The 18,503-nt window shown below is 45.0% G+C and overlaps 2 protein-coding genes and 1 long non-coding RNA gene across 4 annotated transcripts in view; 1 reads left to right on the top strand and 2 right to left on the bottom strand.

Annotated features, from left to right (window-relative positions):
• The window catches only part of CYTH3 (cytohesin 3), a 175,789-nt gene that overhangs the window by 108,697 nt on the left and 48,589 nt on the right, over positions 1-18,503 (bottom strand). The window contains exons 2-3 of the mRNA XM_078439720.1: positions 11,302-11,345; positions 2,903-3,014 (exon numbers count right to left, since the gene is read on the bottom strand). Of these exons, the coding sequence (XP_078295846.1) occupies positions 2,903-3,014; positions 11,302-11,337 (148 nt within the window). The 5' untranslated portion in view covers positions 11,338-11,345. The remainder of the gene's footprint in view (positions 1-2,902; positions 3,015-11,301; positions 11,346-18,503) is intronic.
• The window catches only part of SMIM10L3 (small integral membrane protein 10 like 3), a 64,458-nt gene continuing 48,857 nt past the window's right edge, over positions 2,903-18,503 (bottom strand). Inside the window, exons 2-3 of one of the 2 annotated variants that reach the window (XM_078439724.1) lie at positions 11,302-11,345; positions 2,903-3,014 (exon numbers count right to left, since the gene is read on the bottom strand). In XM_078439724.1, the coding sequence (XP_078295850.1) occupies position 3,014; positions 11,302-11,345 (45 nt within the window). In that variant the 3' untranslated portion in view covers positions 2,903-3,013. Of the gene's footprint in view, positions 3,015-11,011; positions 11,109-11,301; positions 11,346-18,503 lie in introns of those variants that run through there. The other variant, XM_078439725.2, reaches the window with a different exon arrangement.
• Positions 4,507-7,568, top strand: LOC145713294 (uncharacterized). The gene is made up of 3 exons (XR_014136329.1): positions 4,507-4,824; positions 4,941-6,460; positions 7,044-7,568. It is a non-coding gene; the product is annotated as an uncharacterized LOC145713294 (long non-coding RNA).

Genomic DNA, 18,503 nt, shown 5'->3' with positions numbered 1-18,503 from the left:
GTCTCTCTCTGTCTCTCAAAAATAAATAAATGTTAAAAAAAAAAAAAAAAGAAAGAAAAGTATTTCAAAAATAATGGCTGAAAACTTCCCAAGTTTGGCGAATGAAGTGAACCTACAGAGTCAAGAAGCTGAGCAAATCTCAAACAGGATGAATCTAAAAAAAGTGTTTTTTTATGGGCACCTGGGTGGCTCAGTTGGTTAAGCATCTTACTTGGGCTCAGGTCATAATCTCACAGTTCGTGAGTCTGAGCCCCACGTCAGGCTCTCCGCTGTCAGCACAGAGCCCACTTCTGGCTCCTCTGTCTCTTTCTCTCTCTGCCCATCCCCCACCCCCAAAATATTTTTTTAATGTTAAAAAAGTTAAAAATTAAAAACAAATAAGAAAAAAATTAAAAAATAATAATTTTTAATGCTTTATTTATTTTTGAGAGAGAGAGAGAGAGAGAGAATGAGCGGGGGACAGACAGAGAGAGAGGAGGACAGAGGATCCAAAGGAGGCTCTGCCCTGACAGCAGGGAGCCCAGTGCAGGGCTCAAACTCACGAACCTCGAGATCATGACCTGGGCCAAAGTCAATGCCAAGACACATCATAGGAGAACTTTGAATGTAAAGAAAATGGAAGAAAGCTTGAAAGCAGTGAGAGAAAACAACACGTTATGGTCTACATTTCTAACCCAATAAAATTAATTAATTAATTATGTTTAAAGCTGGTTCTTTGAAAAGATACATAAAATTGACACCTTTCTAGCAAGACTGACCAAAGAAGGGGTAATTAATGGGTTAATAAAGGCACACTATGGACATTACCCACTCTTATATTTGAAAACTTAGGTGAAATGGGTCCATTCCTCAAAAAGTGAAATATGTCACCACTCATCCAAAATGAAATGGATAATTTAAAGAGCCTATCACAGGGGCGCCTGGGTGGCTCAGTTGGTTGAGCATCGGGCTGTTGATTTTGGCTCAGTTCATGATCCGGGTGGTGAGACTGGGCCCCAAGATAGGTTCAGTGCTGAGCATGGAGACTGCTTGAGATTCTCTCTCCCTCTCCCTCTCTCTCTCTCTCTCTCTCTCTCTCCCTCCCTCCCTCTCTCCTTCCCTCCCTCCTCCCCTCTCCCCTACTCATGTTCATTCTCTCTCTCCAAAATAAAATAAAACTAGAAAAGCATTTAAAAAAATTTTTTTAATGTTTATTTATTACGGAGGGAGAGAGAGACACAGGGCATGAACAGGGGAGAGGCAGAGAGAGAGGGAGACACAGAATCCGAAGCAAACTCCAGGCTCTAAGCTTCAGCACAGAGCATGATGTGAGGCTCGAACCCACGAACAGGGGGATTGTGACCTGAGCTGAAGTCAGAGGCTTACCCAACTTAACCACTCAGGCACCCCACTAAAATAAAACTATAAAGAGGCTATAACAATTAAGGAAACTGAATATATAATTTTAAAACTCCTAAAAAAAGAAATCCCCAGGCCCAGATAGTATCAGTGGAGAAGTCTACCAAATGTTTAAAGGATAAATATCAGGGGCGCCTGGCTGGCTCAGTCAGTAGAGCATGCAACTCTTGATCTCGGGGTTGTGAGTTCTACAGTCTATGTTGGGTGTAGAGATTACTTAAAAATAGAATATTTAAAAAATAAGAAATAAAGGATGAGCATCAATCCTTTTCTTCCAGAAAAGACAAGAAGAACACTTCCCAATTTAATGTATAATGCCAGTATCACCCTGTTCCCAAAACTAGACAGAGACAGTATAAAAAAGGGACAATTACAGACACTATCCTTCCCAAACATAGATATGAAAATTCTTACCAAAACACTGAAAATATAATTCGGTAATATATAAAAAGAACTGTAATAAAAATGAAAATAAAGGGGCGCCTGGGTGGCTCATGGGTTAAGTGTCTGACTCTTAGTTTCGGCTCAGGTCATGATCTCACAGTTTGTGGGCTTGAGCTCTGCATTGGGCTCTGTGCTGACAATGCAGAGCCTGCTCAGGATTCTCTCTCCTTCTCTCTCTGCCCATACCCCCCGGTCAAACACACTCTCTCCCTCTTTCTCTCTCTCTCTCAAAATAAATAAATAAACTTTAAAAATAAAAATAAAACGAACTGTACACCAGGATCGAGTGGTGTCTATTCCCGGGATGCAAGGCTAGTTCAAACAGTCACAAATCAATCAATGTAATCTACAGGCTAAGAAGAAAAATCACATGATCGCTTCGATGGATGCAGAAAAAGCATTTGATAAAATTAAATACCCACTCATGATTTGAAATACTCAGGCACTAGGCATAAACAGGGACTTCTTCAACGTGATTTTTTTTTAATCTACAAAAACCTATAGCTCCCAGCACACTTAATTTTGAAAGGCTGATGCTTTTCCCCTAAGACTGGGAACAAAGCCAGGATTTAATTCTCACTGCTGCCACTCAACATAGCACTGGAAATTCTAGCCCACACAATAAAGCAAGAAAAGAAATAAAAGGCCTACAGATGAAAAAAGGAACAAAATTAAAGTGTTTCTGTTTACAGATGACAGGATCGTCTACATAGAAAATTCCAAAAATCTCCAACAACTTATAAGTAAATCCAGCAAAGTTGCAGAATTGACATAAAAATCAACTGTGTTTATATCAGCAAAACTAAAAGGCAACCAAAAGAATGGGAGAAGATATTAGCAAATGACATATCAGATAAAGGGTTAGTATCCAAAATCTATAAAGAATTTCTCAAACTCAACACCCAAAAAAATAACCCAGTGAAGAAATGGGCAAACAACATGAATAGACACTTCTCCAGAGAAGACACCCAGATGGCCAACCGACACATGAAAAAATGCTCCACATCACTCATCATCAGGGAAATACAAATCAAAACCACAATGAGATACCACCTCATACCTGTCAGAATGGGTAACATGAACAACTCAGGCAACAACAGATGTTGGCGAAGATGTGGAGAAAGAGAATCTCTTTTGCGTTGTTGGTGGCAATGCAAGCTGGTGCAGCCAATCTGGAAAACAGTATAGAGGTTCCTCAAAAAACTAAAAATAGAAGTACCCTACGACCCAGCAATTGCACTACTAGGCATTTATCCACGGGATACAGGTGTGCTGTTTCGAAGGCATATACACCCTGATGTTTATGGCAGCACTATCGACAATAGCCAAAGTATGGAAAGAGCCCAAATGTGCACTGACTGAGGAATGGATAAAGAAGATGTCTATATATACAATGGAGTATTACTCAGCAATCAAAAAGAATGAAATCTTGCCATTTACAACTACGTGGATGGAACCAGAGGGTGTTATGCTAAGCAAAATTAGTCAAAGACAAATATCATATGACTTCACTCATATGAGGACTTTAAGACAAAGAACAGATGAACATAAGGGAAGGGAAACAAAAATAATACAAAACCAGGGAGGAGACAAACAAGAAGAGACTCATAAATATGGTGAACAACAGAGGGTTACTGGAGGGGTTGTGGGAGGGGGGATGGGCTAAATGGGTAAGGGGCACTAAGGAATCTACCCCTGAAATCATTGTTGCACTAGATGTTAACTAATTTGGATGTAAATTTAAAAAAAATCAACTGTGTTTCTATCAACTAGCAAGGAGAGCACGGACAGTCCCTCGCTACATTGCCACCAATGAACCCCTGCACCTTACAATGCTCCCCGGAGGACCCCAACTGCACAATGGTTACCTGAGGGCAGGGTAGTGTTGCCTGGGAAGGGGCACAAGGGAACTATGGAAGTTTTCAACTTAAAAATCCCTACACAAGGCAGTGGTGCTTAAAAGAAAGGGAGGGGAACATAGTCGGTCTGACTTAGAATCTGTGTTTCGATGTATCAGGTTTGTGTGTTTGGGATTTTGGATCCCTGCTGCCATTTGGAGTTTTGGTTTGTGTGCTGAGATGAATAGTGCCCCACCCCCACCCCCACCCCCAAATTGACGTCCATCTAGAATCTCAGAATGTGACCAAATTTGGAAGTAGAGTCTTTGCAGGTGTAATTCGTTAAGATGAGGTCATACTGGAGTAGATGGGCCCTAAATCCAGGGACTGGCATCCTTATAAGACAGAGAGGGCACGCGCGCGCGCACACACACACACACACACACACACACACAGGGAAGATGACCATGGGCCACAGAAGCAGAGATTGGGATGAGGCAGCCACCAGCTAGGGAAAGGAAAGACCTCTGAAAGCCACCAAAAGCTAGGAGAGAGGCACCGTTTGGCCCGCTGACACCTTGGTCTTAGACTTCTGGTTCCAGAACTGCAAGAGAATAAATTTCTGTTGTTTTGAAACCACCCAGTTCAAGGCAATTTGCAGCCCCAGGAAACTCGTACCCTCTGATTCTCTTTTCTGTGGTCTTGAGGAGGTGGAGTATTGTCTCGATGCCTGGAGAAGGGCTGTCTCCTCCCCCCCCCCCACCCACCCCCCATCCTCGGGCAGTGCCCGTGGCTTCCTCCCAAGGAGAATGAATTCCAGATTCTGTTTGGGAATTGAAGAATTGTCTTCTCCCCCAAGGAAAGAAGGACACGCCCTTATGCACGCAGCATTTTTCTGTGTGTGAAAGAGGGGCTGGAAAGGCAGCGCACAAAAATCACATTCTTGTCCCGCTGCAGAATGCACTGCCCGGGGCGCTCTCTCCTCGGCGCTTGCTCAGCAGAAAGCTGCGGGGAAGCGGGCGGAGAGCTTAGTCACGGCCTTTCGAACCCTCCTCCACTGCTTCCAAGTTCAAAGGAGAGAAGAAACGAGAAACGAGAAACGAGGCCTCCCAGACCTTCACAGGGAGACACCCTGCCGGAGCAGGTGAGTCAGGGCAAGGGCGTCCTCATTTCTTAAAAGGCTTTCAAATTCCCTTGGCTTCTCCCTGATGGGGGCAAATTCCTCCGCTTTACCTTTCTGCATCCTTTTCTCTCTGGCAGCACCAACCGTCTCCCAAGCAGCCCCACCATTACCATCTTCATCATTGAAGAAGTACAACAATAGGATGGAGACTACTTTGAAGCACCTGCTGTGTGCAACCTCAGTGCCAAGTGCCCTCGTACCTGCCCTGGAGCCCTCCCGGCCGCCTGACCACGTGGATACTGTTAGCCCTCCTTAGAGACAAGAGAGCTGAGTCTCAGAGACACAGATTAACTTGCCAGAGAGCACACGAGGAGAGAATGGAGGAGCTGGAAGGGGCCCCACCCCTGCTGCCCCCGTCCTTTCAAGACACCATCCAGCCTCAGGAATACAAAAGAAAAGGGAACGTATTCCAGTTACTCCTGGAAGCGCACACACGCAGGGAGTCCCCAGCCTGTTCCCCACACACGACCCGATGTCCTCACCTGTCTCCCCTACCTCTTCTTTTTCCACCTTCTGTCACATCTTTCTTCACCCCTACCACGTGGCACCAGTGTTGACTGAGGCACCTGACTGCACACTAAGGATTGAATTTTCCAGTTGACGCTGGTCCAAGGGTCTGGGTGGGGAGTGGCTGCTTAAGTGGGTACAGAATTCCTTTTGGGGGGAATGCATTCGCTCTGGAGCTAGAGACAGACGGTGGGGGCACAACATTGGGAATGTGCGAAATGCCACCGGATTGTTCACCTTAAAATGATTAATTTTAGGTGATGGGAATTTCACCTGAGTAAATTTAAAAGGTTTGGGAAATGTCCAACAAAGGAACTCCATGGCTGATTGTTTAAAAATATTTTAATGTTTATTTATTTTTGAGAGACAGAGTGCGAGTGGGGGAGGCAGAGACAGAGGGAGACACAGAATCCGAAGCAGGCTCCAGGCTCCGAGCTGTCAGCACAGGGCCTGATGCGGGGCTCAAACTCATGAACCGTGAGATCGTGACCTGAGCCAAAGTCGGACCCTCAACCGACTGAGCCACCCAGGCGCCCCGTGGCTGATTGTTTTTAATACTGTCCCAACCTAAAAGCGCATCATTCCTCCTTCTCTGCTGGAAGCACGCTCTCATCAGATGTGTCCAGGCAGCAGGGAACAGTTCCCTGAGACCCCTGTGGTGTGGGCAGGTTGTTAGGTGAGTCACAATGGGACAGAGTTTCGGATGCCCTGCCCTCTCTCCCATCTCAGCATCTCCCATGCCTACACATCCTGTTCACACTAAAGTTGAGGCAAGACAGGATATCCAGAGACTTGGAGGTCAGGCTTACCAAAAAGTGACTCAGTGAAATGGATTCTCAGTGCACCTGTCCCTCAGAGACTATGACTTCTCGTTGTGGCACTTCTAGAAAACCAATGACAGACAGAACTGCCTGCCTACGTCCTGGAACACCCTCCCCAGGGAGCATGATGAGGCAGCTTCCTAATTGCTGGGTGGCCTCTGAATGCTGTGACCCTCTGAGACATGTCACCTGGCAGGTTCTCCAAGAGGTGCTGCCTGTCCCACAGGCTGCAAGAGGCCACGGAAGGAGCAGGACCAGCCTGGCCACAGGTGAAGATAGGCAGTTGCAAGGCCTTCAAAGAACCAGTCCCTGATTTCATCGATCTGTTGTATTTTTTTTTTAATCTATTTCATTTATTTCTGCTGTAATCTTTATCAGTTCCTTTCTTCTACTGGCTTTGGGCTTTGTTTGTTCTTCTTTTTCTAACTCCTTTTGATATAAGGTTAGGTTGTTTATTTGAGACTTTTCCTGCTTCTTGAGGTAAGCCTGCATTGCTCTAATTTTCTCTCTTAGAGCAGCTTTTGCTGCATCCCAAAGATTTTGGACCATTGTCTTTTGATTTTCATTTGCCTCTATGTATTTTCTTTAAAAAACTTTTTTAACATTTATCTATTTTTGAGAGACAGGGAGACAGAGCATGAGTGGGAGAGGGGCAAAGAGAGATGAAGACACAGAATCTGAAGCAGGCTCCAGGCTCCAAGCTGTCAGCACAGAGCCTGAGATGGGACTCGAACCCACGAACCATGAGATCATGACCTGAGCCAAAGTCGGATGCTTAACCGACTGAGCCACCCAGGCGCCCCTGCCTCTATGTATTTTCTGATTTTGTCTTTAATTTCTTGGTTGACCCAGCTGTGAGCCTTCTTGACAAGAGAAAGATACCAAGAGCAAAAAGCAGCTGAACTTTCCCAGCAGAGGTGTCCAGACAAATCCCTGAACACACACGTTCACAGCAGCATGACAATAACCAGAGGCGGAAGCATCTCCAGTGGCCATCAGTGGATGAGTGGATAAACAAATTGTGGCAGATTCCTACCATGGAATATTACTCAGGCGTAAAAAGGACTAAAGCGCTGACACCTGTATGATGTTAACAACAATGCCCCCTTAAACATTATACTCTGTGAAAGGAGCCAGACACAAAGGACCCAATATTGCATGATTCCAATTAGATGAACTATCTAGAAGAGTAAATTCATAGAGACAGGAAGCACATTGGTGGTTTCGAGCATTACGGAGAGGGGTGTAGGGGAACAGGGCTTGATTGCTTAGTGGGTATGAGGTTCCCATGATGAAAATGTTATGGAACTAGTTAGAAGTGATGGTTGTACAACATTGCAAATTGACTAAATGCCACTATACACTTTAAAATGGTCAATTAAAAATTATATATATATATATATATATGTATGTATATGTGTGTGTAAAATATACATAACATGATAATGACTATCTTCAACATTCACACTGCTGTACAGCCATCATTATGCTCCATCTTCAGATCCCTTTCATCTTCCCAAATGGAAACTCTGTCCCCATCGAACACTCACTCTCCATCCCTTCCCCCACCCCCCACCCCTGGCTCCCACCATCCTACTTTCTGTCTTTTGTGAATCTGATGACTCCAGGCACCTCATATAAGAAGAAGCACATAGTATTTGCCCTTTTGTGATGAAGTGGTTAATTTTATGTTATGTGAATTTCACATCCGTTGAAAGAAAGGGAGGGAGGGAGGGAGGAAGGAAGGATCCATGAAGGAGAGGAAGGAAGGAAGGAAGGAAGAAAGGAAAGGAAGAAGGAGGGAGGGAGGGAAGGAAGGAAGGGAAGAAGGAGGGAGGGAGGGAAGGTAGGAAGGAAGGGAAGAAGGAGGGAGGGAGGGAAGGAAGGAAGGGAAGAAAGAGGGAGGGAAGGAGGGAAGGAAGGAAGGAAGGAAGGAAGGAAGGGAAGAAGAAGGAAAGGAGGGAGGAAAGGAAGGCAGGAAGGATCCATGAAAGAAAGAGAGAGAAAGAAAGAAAGAAAGAAAGAAAGAAAGAAAGAAAGAAAAGGAAAGGAAGAACCCATCCCAGTCACATCTTCACCCTGACCATTTTAGCCAAGGACTGAATCTGAGTGGAGATGACCATGGCCCCTTCTGAATCCACCCTGCACCCTCCACTGTCATCCCCGGGAATGAAACTGAGTTGACCGGAGGTCAAATCAAACGAGTGTGGGGGCGGCTGCAGCCTTTGGGGCCGTGAGATGCTGGTGGGAGAAAATGCTGTCCTGAGTCTCAGACACCGGATTCATGAACAAATCTCAAGTTTAAGTGCCTGAGAAAAATGGCTCGATGTGGTTTCCTCCCTAAGTGTTGGAAATCGGACAGCTCATCCCTGCTAATGGAAAGGCCTGTATCCGCTTCCTGGATTTTGTGAGTGGGGTAAAACCCCAGGAGAGAAAGCTCCCACACAACATCGCCAACTGAACCCCATCCATTTGTTTTCTGAGTGTAATGTCAGGTTAATTATTTATGACGGGGCTCCAAACAAAGTGTTAGTAAGAGACCGGCTTCCTCTTCTAATTGCTAGGTTTCTGAGAAGGGAGCTTCAGCCTGGAGGGATTTTGTGATTGGAATAAAAGGAAATAGAAGAAAGTGAAGTGTGCATCGGCCTGGCCCAAAAGAACAGCCAGAGTACTGAGAATTAAAAGGAAAAGTGAATTATTAATAAGCAGAATATGGAAGGGGAAGGAAGACAGAGGAAAGATGATTTCCCCGAAAGTCCTTCCGATGCCCGGCCCTTCCTTGAATCTCCCACAAGGAGAAGCCAAGGGGAACTGCCAGCTGAGCCATCCGCCAGATGCTGACGGTTGCTTGTTGGTTCTGAAGACGAAACAGCATGAACTTGCCTACTGGTGGGCAATCCTAGGGCCAGGGAAGCGTTGTGGGGCAGAGGAGCCTTGGTGATGAAATCAAATCAAACTCTGGCTTTCCCGAAGATGGCGCGTTCTATTTACCTTCTGGCCACTCCTCTCCTATGAGCACATCTTCTGATATTTTCATAGTTGCTTCTTACTTGGACAACAAATACCCAGCCCTTGGGTCATTCGCACCCCACAAGGTAAAGATGGAGGAAAAAATAAATAGGAAGGAAAAAAGGACCCAGTTTTCAAAGAGTCCTGTTTTGAGGCACGCCTGGGTGGCTCAGTCGGTTGAGCATCCAACTTTGGCTCAGGTCATGATCTCACGGGGCTCCGGTCATGATCTCACGGGGCTCAGGTCATGATCTCATGGTTTGTGAGTTCGAGCCTCACGTGGGACTTGCTGCTGTCCTCACAAAGCCTGCCGCAGATCCTCTGCCTCCCTCTCTCTGCCTCTCCCTCACGTGCGATCTGTCTCTCTCTCAAAACTAAACAAACATTTTGGGGCTCCTGGGTGGCAGAGTTGGTTAAGCCTCTGACTTCGGCTCAGGGCATCATCTCCCGGTTCGTGGGTTCAAGCCCCGCGACGTGCGCTGTGCCGACAGCTGGAGCCTGTGTCTCCCTCTCTCTCTGCCCCTCCCCTGCTCGCGCTCTGTCTCTGTCTCTCAAAAGTGAATCCACGTTAAAAAACTTTTTCAATTAAAAAAAGTAAAACGAAATAAATAAACATTAAAAAAAGAGAGAGGTCTGTTTTGCTACTTACTGAAGATTTCATAGGGGAAGAAATTATAATGCTATTCGCTAAAACGCAATTTAAATTTTACCCATTTTATTTACATATCACCCTTGTCCCCAGCCACCCACGACAACCACAGGCTGACTTATTCATCAATTTAAGTCCCAGGTACTCTTCCTTGGAAGCAAGAAGTGTCTTACTGGGACACAATGAGAAGCTCCTTGGTGAGGACTCATGTTGTAGCTCAGTCACTGAAAGATTTGCTCGTTTCCACCCCACCTGGCAGCTTGGAGCTTCTGTGAATGCTGGGGCATTGTACTTCCTCACTGGTACCCCAGGCACCTCAGCAAGAATTCGTCAGTAAGATGTGGAATTTAATAACAGACACATCTAATTATAGATGTTGCATTTGCCTGTCCCGCAGGATTAAAAACACAGTGTCTCCTAGAAAACCCAAGACAAAGAATAATGAAGGGGCTCAGACTGGCGAGCCAAGGAACGCCACCAGATGTTTAAGAGATGGACAGATGTCGGGGCACCTGGGTGGCTCAGTCAGTTAAGCAGCAGACTCTTGATTTCAGTTCAGGTCATGACCTCACGGTTTGTGGGATGGAGCCACATGTCAGGCTCTGCACTGACAGCACAGAGCATACTTGGGATTCTCTCTCTCTCTCTCTCTCTCTCTCTCTGCCCTTCCTCTGCTCATGTTCTCTCTCGAAATAAATAAATATACTCAAACAAAATATTTTTTTTTTAAAAGCCTGTTTGAAATAAATACTTTGGCACATTCCAATCTAAAAGACAATAGACAGAAACAGGTGGAGAGGTGTTGAAGCAGGGAAGGGCTGTGTAGGGCAACTGAAACTCTCTCAGGGTGATTCATCAAAGGACCACCCAACTGGGTGGCTCAGTCAGTTGAGTGTCAGACTCTGGCTCGGGTCATGATGTCACGGTTCCTGAGGGTGGGCTCCGTGCCGACAGCTCAGAGCCCGGAGCCTGCTTCAGAGTCTGTGTCTCCCTTTCTCTCTCTGCCCCTCCCCTGTTTGTGCTCTTTCTCTCTCAAAAGTAAATAAATAAGCTTAAAAAAAAAAAAAAAAAAGACCTGTCCAACAAGGCCCCTGGTGAGGCTACCACTGTGGTATACACAATCAGTTTGGAAAACATTGCTTTCACTTTTCTTCTGCCAGGGACATACCTCCTGCATTTCCTTCCCTGGTCAACTCAACACCCCCAAAGCTCAGTTCTGACGTCCCCTCCTCCAGGGAGCCTTCTCTGAACCTCCACCTCTAAAGAAATGGATTTTCAGGAAAAGGAGACAATTGTCCAACAGTGGGATTGTCCACCCCCTGGTGCTGTGAGCACCCATCATAGGCAGCATTCAAGCAGAGACCAGAGAAGATACGTCTGAACTATATTTCTCCCAAAGCCCCTTCCAGCTCTTGTGTGAATTTCCAAGTTAACAGAATTGAAGGTCCTTACCAGATCACAATGGCTGCTCTTCGGCCAACATTCCATTCTGTGAACTGTGGAGGGAAACAGTGCTAGAGGTTATCAAAACCAATCATGGACAAACCACCGTGACCAAAGATCAGACGGCCCCTGCCCCCCAACTTTAAGATATGGTCTCCGTGTAAAGATGTGGGGGAAATGGTACCCTCACGTCCTGCTGGTGGGAATGTAAAAGGATGCAACCATCATGGAAGACAGTTTGACGGTTCCCCAAAAAGCTAAACACAGAGGGGTGCCTGGGTGGCTCAGGCGGTTAGGCACCCAACTCTTGATTTTGGCTCAGGTCATGATCTCATGGGTTTGTGGGTTCAAACCCCACATCAGGCTCCTTGAACTGACAGTGCAGACCTGCTTGGGATTCTCTCTCTCTCTCTCTGCTCTTCCTGTGCACGTTCTCTCTCAAATAAATTTTTTTTTAAAAGGTAAATCGAATTACCATATGATCCAGCAGTTCTGTGCCTAGGTATATGGTGTGCTCAAAATAATTGAAAACAGGTATTGAAACAAATGCTTGTATACACATGTTCGTAACAGCGTTAGTCATAACTGCAAAAAGATGGAAACCGCCCAAACGCCTACCAATGGATTAATGAATACACAAACTGTGGTACGTATATAATATATATGTTAACATATTTAATATATAATGTTATTATATATTATATGTATTGATATATGATAATATATATAATGGAACATTTATCAGCCATACAGAGGAATAGAGTACTGATGTATGCCACAAGGATAAGCCTTGAAGATATGACACTGAGTGAAAGAAGCCAGACACAAAAGGTCACATGTTGTAGGATTCCATTTGTATGAAATCCACACACATAGGCACAAATTGGTGGTTTACAGATGCCGAAGGGCCAGAGGGATAGGGAGTGACCACTAATGGGTACAGGGTTTCCTTCTGGGGGCATAAAACTGTTTGGGAACTAGACCTTTACATTTTGAGAAAGAAAAGAAAGAAAAGAAAAGAAAAGAAAAGAAAAGAAAAGAAAAGAAAAGAAAAGAAAGAGAAAGAAAGAAAGAAAGAAAGAAAGAAAGAAAGAAAGAAAGAAAAAGAAAGAAGCAAGCAAGCAGAGGCACCTGGGTGGCTCAGTCGGTTAAGCGTCCGACTCTTGATTTAGGCTCAGGTCATCAACTCGAGGTACGTGAGTTCAAGGGCCATGTTGGACTCAGTGTTGATGGTGCAGAGCCTGCTTGGGATTCTCTCTCTCTCCATCTCTCTCTGCCCTCCCTTGTGCTTTCTCTCTCTCTCTCTCAAAAATAAATAAACTTAAAAAAAAATTTTTGGGGGGGTGCCTGGGTGGCTCAGTCGGTTAAGCATCCGACTTTGGCTCAGGTCTGATCTCACTGTTTGTGAGTTCAAGCCCTGCATAGGGCTCTGTGCTAATAGCTCAGAGCCTGGAGCCTGCTTCAGATTCTGCATCTCCCTCTCTCTCTCTCTCTCTCTCTCTCTGACCCTCTCCCACTCACATTCTGTCTCTCTCTCAAAAATAAATAAATAGTAAAAAAATTTCAAAACAAATTTTTTAATCTTTAAAACAAAAATTTTTTTAAAAAGCCATAACAAATGTTGGCGAGGACGTGGAGAAGAGGAAACCCTCATGCACTGTTGGTGGGAACATAAATTGGTACAGCTGCTATGGAAAGCAGTACATAGTTTCCTCAAAATATTAAAAATAGAATCACCATATGATCCAACAATCCTGCTTCTGAGTAACTTATCCAAAGAAAACAAAAACACTAATTTTTTTATTTTATTTTAGAGAGAGTGAGAGAGGGAGGGAGGGAGGGAGGGGGGGAGAGAGAGAGAGAGAGAAAGAGAGAGAGAATTTCAAGCAGGCTCCACAGTCAGCACAGACCTTAGGATCATGACCTGAGCCAAAATCAAGAGTTGGATGCTCAATCCACTGAGTTGCCCAGGAACCCCACCAAAACACTAATTTGGAAAGATATCTGCACCCCCCTGTTCAATGAATAAATGGATAAAGAAAATAATATATGTAAAACACATACACACACACAATGGAGTACTATTACTCAGCCATAAAAAAAGAATGAACTCTTTCCACTTGCCACAAAATGGATGGAGCTTGAGGACACTATGCTAAGTGAAATAAGTCAGACAAAGACAAATACAGTATGATCTCACATGTGGAATCCAAAAACAAAACAAAACAAAATGAGCTCACAGACACAGAGAGAGGACTGGTGGTTGGTAGAGGTGACATGGGGGAGTGGCAAAGGGAGGCAGGGGTCAAAAGGTACAGACTTTCAGCTAAGAATGAAGGAAGTCATAGGGATATAAAGTATGGCATGGAAACTATAGATAATATACTTACTGTATTGCATATTTAAAACTTACTAAGAGATGGGTGCCTGGGTGGCTCAGTCAGCTAAGCGTCCGACTTCTGGTTTCAGCCCGGGTCACGATCTCATGGTTCATGAGATCGAACCCCACATCTGGCTGTGCTGACGGTGTGGAGTCTGCTTGGGATTCTCTCTCTCTCAAAATAAATACATAACTTTCAAAGTTACTAAGAGAGTGAGTCTTAGAAGTTCTTGCCACCAGAAAAAATAATTTTGTAACTACGTAGGGTGAGGGATATTAACCAGATTTGTGACAATCACTTCACAATGTATACTTGAAACTGCTATAATGTTATACATCAATTACACTTCCCAAAATAATGAAAAGCAGGAAAACAAATTCATAGAGACAGAAAGTAGAAGGGTGGTTGCCAGGGACCAGGGAGTGGTTATTCATTGGGGACAGGGTTTCAGTTTGGGAAGATGAGGAAGTTCTGGAGATGGATGGTGGTGATATTCACAACAATGTGAATATATTTAATGCCACTAAACTGTACACTTAAAAATGTTTAGGGGCGGGGCGCCTGGGTGGCTCAGTCGGTTGAGCATCCGACTTCAGCTCAGGTCACGATCTTGCGATCTCGAGGTCCGTGAGTTCGAGCCCCGCGTCGGGCTCTGGGCTGATGGCTCAGAGCCTGGAGCCTGCTTCCGATTCTGTGTCTCCCTCTCTCTCTGCTCCTCCCCCATTCATGCTCTGTCTCTCTCTCTATCTCAAAAATAAATAAACGTTAAAAAAAAAAATTTTAAAAAAATGTTTAGGGGCACCTGGGTGGCTCAGTCAGTTGAGTGTTCAACTGTGAGATCTCACAGTTCGTGAGTTCGAGCCCCGCATCGGGCTCTCTGTTGCCAGCACAGAGCCTGCTTTGGATCCTCTGTTCCCCTCTCTCTCTGCCCCTTCCCTGCTGGTTCTCTCTCTCCTATCTCAAAATGAATAAATAAACTTAAAAAAAAAAAAAAAACATATGATACAATCCTAACCATGTAAGAAGAAAAAAGTCGTATATAAAATATTACCAACAAAACACAACAAAATACTCATATTGGTTGCCCTTTGGTAAGAGGTCTGTAGATAACTTTAATCTTCCTGTCTCTATTTTTCTGTATTTTCTATATTTTCTATTATATGGGCATATGTTATAATATCTAGGAAAAAATAAACGTTAATTTTTAAATGCAGCCTAATTGAATTAAGACAGAATTGAAGTCTCCCCTATAGCTTTTTCCTCCATAGTTAGAGCAGGAGCACATTAACGAATAAAACATACCCAGTGCTGAAGATAGCAGCCAACCCTCTGTATTCTTTTCAGAGATGAGGAATCGTTCCATAAAACAATTTTTAAAACCCAGCATTTACTAAAAAATTATTGAAAATAAAGTCCATGTGTGTTCATAGTGTCTTGACTTGTCATTATGTTTTGGCTCAGCTCATTCCTGTTCTCTTTAATTCCCATGAACTGAGAAGACACGGGCACAGTGCAGCTAAAATTTTGCCTTTGTTAATAACTTAGTTTATGAATGTTATAAATATAACTGATTTTTTTAAGGGAGAAAGCACATTCTTGGCAAAAACCGAATGTCTCTTAAGATGGGCTTAATTAAAACAAAATACTCTCTAAATAGAATACCTCACCAGAACTCATGAAAACTTTGGAAGTTGAACATGACAAAGTAGGTTTCAAAACACGCGAGTATTTAAAGCAAAACATTCTTCTTTGTAAGTGTCCCAAAATATGTCTCAGAGTGCATGAAAAGTCAAGACTACAGAACAAAGACCCTGTGTTTGAAATTTGAATACGCACATTAAAAAGACCAAGAAATACGACTGTAATCTGAGTGAGATTAGACAAAACCAGGAAGGTGATAAAACAACAGAAGGAAGTGCCTTTCAACGTAAGAATTTTAGGCTTTCAGCAAGAGAAAAAAACGACAGTGGCAAAGAGCCATACTCAAAGCAAAACCTCATGGTTCAAAGACAAAAGACATTTTTAAACGTTATTTCCATTTTCCCACTTTGAAAAGGCCTTTTCACTGCAGCTTCCTGTGAAATGGTACTACGTTTTCCAAAGTAATCCTGGCCACATACTGTGTAAGGAACAAAGAACAAGGTCCTCCCGATCTGAAGGTCTCAAAACAGCTACAACCAAGGGAGTAACTGGTGGAGGCTCATCTTCCCAAGGATCCATTAAAACAGTCCAAAAGCAACAGCCTTTAAAACAGATTCACCAAGGGACACTTGGCTGGCTCAGGCAGTAGAGCGTGCAACTCTTGATCTCAGGGTTGTGAGTTCGAGCCCCAGGTTGGGTGTGTGGCACCTACTTTAAATAAATAAGTAAGTGGGGCACCTGGGTGGCTCAGCTGGTTTAGCATCCGACTTCAGCTCAGGTCACGATCTCACAGTTTGTGGGTTTGAGCCCCACGTCGGGCTCAGTGCTGACAGCTCAGAGCCTGGAGCCTGCTTCAGATTCTGTGTCTCCCTCTCTTTCTGCCCGTCTCCCACTCACCTCTGTCTCTCTCTCAAAAATAAATAAACATTAAATAAATAAGTAAATAAAATAAAAAATAAAACCGGGATGTCTGGCTGATTCAGTCGAAAGAACATGTAACCCCTGATCTCGGGGTCATGAGTTCGAGCCCCACGCTGGGTGCAGAGATCACTACAAAAAAAAAAAAAAAAAAAAAAAAAAAAAAGATGTATTTACCAAACAGCAAGCACCCCGTTGCCGACAATTAAAGGGTGAATTTTGAAGAAAGGCTTGGTTGGCAAGTCCCATGGGGGAGAAGTTGATCAATAAGGACCCTGAATTTCCTGGGTCTGCTCCCCCGGGCTTTACTCACCCAGCATCCCAGGCCAAGGCATTGTCCTGGGGTGTCGACCCACCCAAGAACAGTTGCATGATTAAAAAGCATGTAGGACTAAATTATATTCAATTTTCCTATAGGCAACTAAATTACTAGCTCAAGAATCTATCATTTTTTACCTTTATACCTGGAATTCTCAGGGCCTGAAAGGGTTTTGAGGTAATTTTTCATGGTTGGGTAGACTCAGAGTCCTTACATGTTTCCTAAGTTAAAAAAAAAAAAACAAAAACAAAAACCTACTTTCTGTTTCCAAAAATATCAAATGCTCTGAGCATTATCACGTTCTTTATCTTTTTTTTTTTTTTTTTTTTTTTTTTTTCCAGGCAGGGTTGGAGCAGGCTGGAATAAAGTAAGGTAAAATACCTCCTTCTTAGAGACTTGCGTTTCCCTAAATTATGGGTCTCTGAATGTTGTGATTAATCTCTGGAGACTTTCATCATACATGACTGGGAGCCATGACTTGGGGAAGGACTGGGGGAGGTGATTGGGCCGTGGTTGTGTTTGAGACAGATTAGTGTGGGGGAAGGAAGGTTTGGAGGGTAGAGAGAGGAGGTAGAAATACACGTTTGGAATCTGATGCAGGTAGAAGATACGAGCCCAAGCTAAGACAGTAGAGGTGGAGATACACAGGGAGAAGGGGCCAGATTCGGACAGACCAAAGCAACGGAACTGGCAAGACATCATCACCATCGTTCCAGTTACTACGGCTGTGTAACACCAGCCCCAAACCATTTGATTACGGGGGTGGATCCTGGGGGGTGAAGAATTAACACGGGGCACAGCAAGGATCACTCGTCCCTGTGCCAGGAGGTCTGGGGTCAAAGACCGGGAAGGACCAGGGAGCTTGATGGTTGGGGCTAGGATCACGTGGAGGTACCTTTGCTCACATACTGGAACTGACGCTGGGGCCACAGCCGGACAGTGATCCAGAGCACCTGCGTGCAGCCTCCCCGTGTGGTCTGGGCTTCCCCACAGTGTGTCGGCCTCATGTAAGGTCTGGCATGACCACACAGGGCTCCAAGCACTGGTGTTCCAGCAAACGAGGCAAGGGCTGCCTAGCCTTTTATGACCCAGCCTTGGAAGTCATGGAGTGTCCTCTTGGCCCACATCCAAGGTCAAGGGGATGGGTTTATAGTCCGTGTCTCTCTTTTTTTGTTTTAATGTCTATTTATCGTTGAGAGAGTGTGAGTGGGGGAGGAGCAGAGAGAGGGGGACGGAGGACCCGAAGCGGGTTCTGTGCTGACAGCAGCGAGCCTAACGCGGGGCTTGAACTCATGAACCGCGTCTGACACTCAAACGACTAAGCCACCCAGGCGCCCTTACACTCCATCTCTTGATGGGCTGACAAAGGTCTAGAAGAGCATGTGGGACAGGAGATATCCTTGTGGCCATCTTTGCCAAATACAATCTGCCACAATCATCAGCCATTTCCCTCTGTGCCCAGTGCCTGGCATTGGGCTAAGCACCTCCCCCTCCCTCATTTCCTCCTCACGATGACCTTGGGATAGGTGTTATCATCTCCACCGCACAGAGGAGGAAACCAGGCCTTGGCGAGGTTGAGGTTCTCGCCCAGGTGCCTTGGGCCGGTGAATAAAAGACCCAACCCGGGGGGTCTCTGAAACCCATTTTTCTCCACCATTCTCTGCTTGTAAGTGATTGCTGGGGGGTGATTAGAGAAAGGAGACACGGAGGGCAGCGCATTGGAGGATAAGGAGGGGACAGGGGAGAAGCAGGCTTTGCTGGTGGCGGGAGGCCTGAGGTGAAGTTAGTGTCGGAACCCTGGGGAGCTGCCAGGACGGAGCCACATGTCTGGACCAGACGTGCCCTGAGAGCCAGAGTGGGAGCTGGCGGCTTGGAAGAGGGTGTGCGGGGAGGGGTGGGGGGAGGAGGAAGCAGTCTGAACTCTGAGGGGCAGACAACACGAGGCTGTTGCC

Source organism: Panthera onca, chromosome E3, assembly GCF_046562875.1.
Source record: "Panthera onca isolate mPanOnc1 chromosome E3, mPanOnc1 haplotype 2, whole genome shotgun sequence".
NCBI classification, from domain to species: Eukaryota; Metazoa; Chordata; class Mammalia; order Carnivora; family Felidae; genus Panthera; species Panthera onca.
Note: the sequence above shows the minus strand (reverse complement) of the source record. Positions and strands in the feature narration are given on the sequence as shown.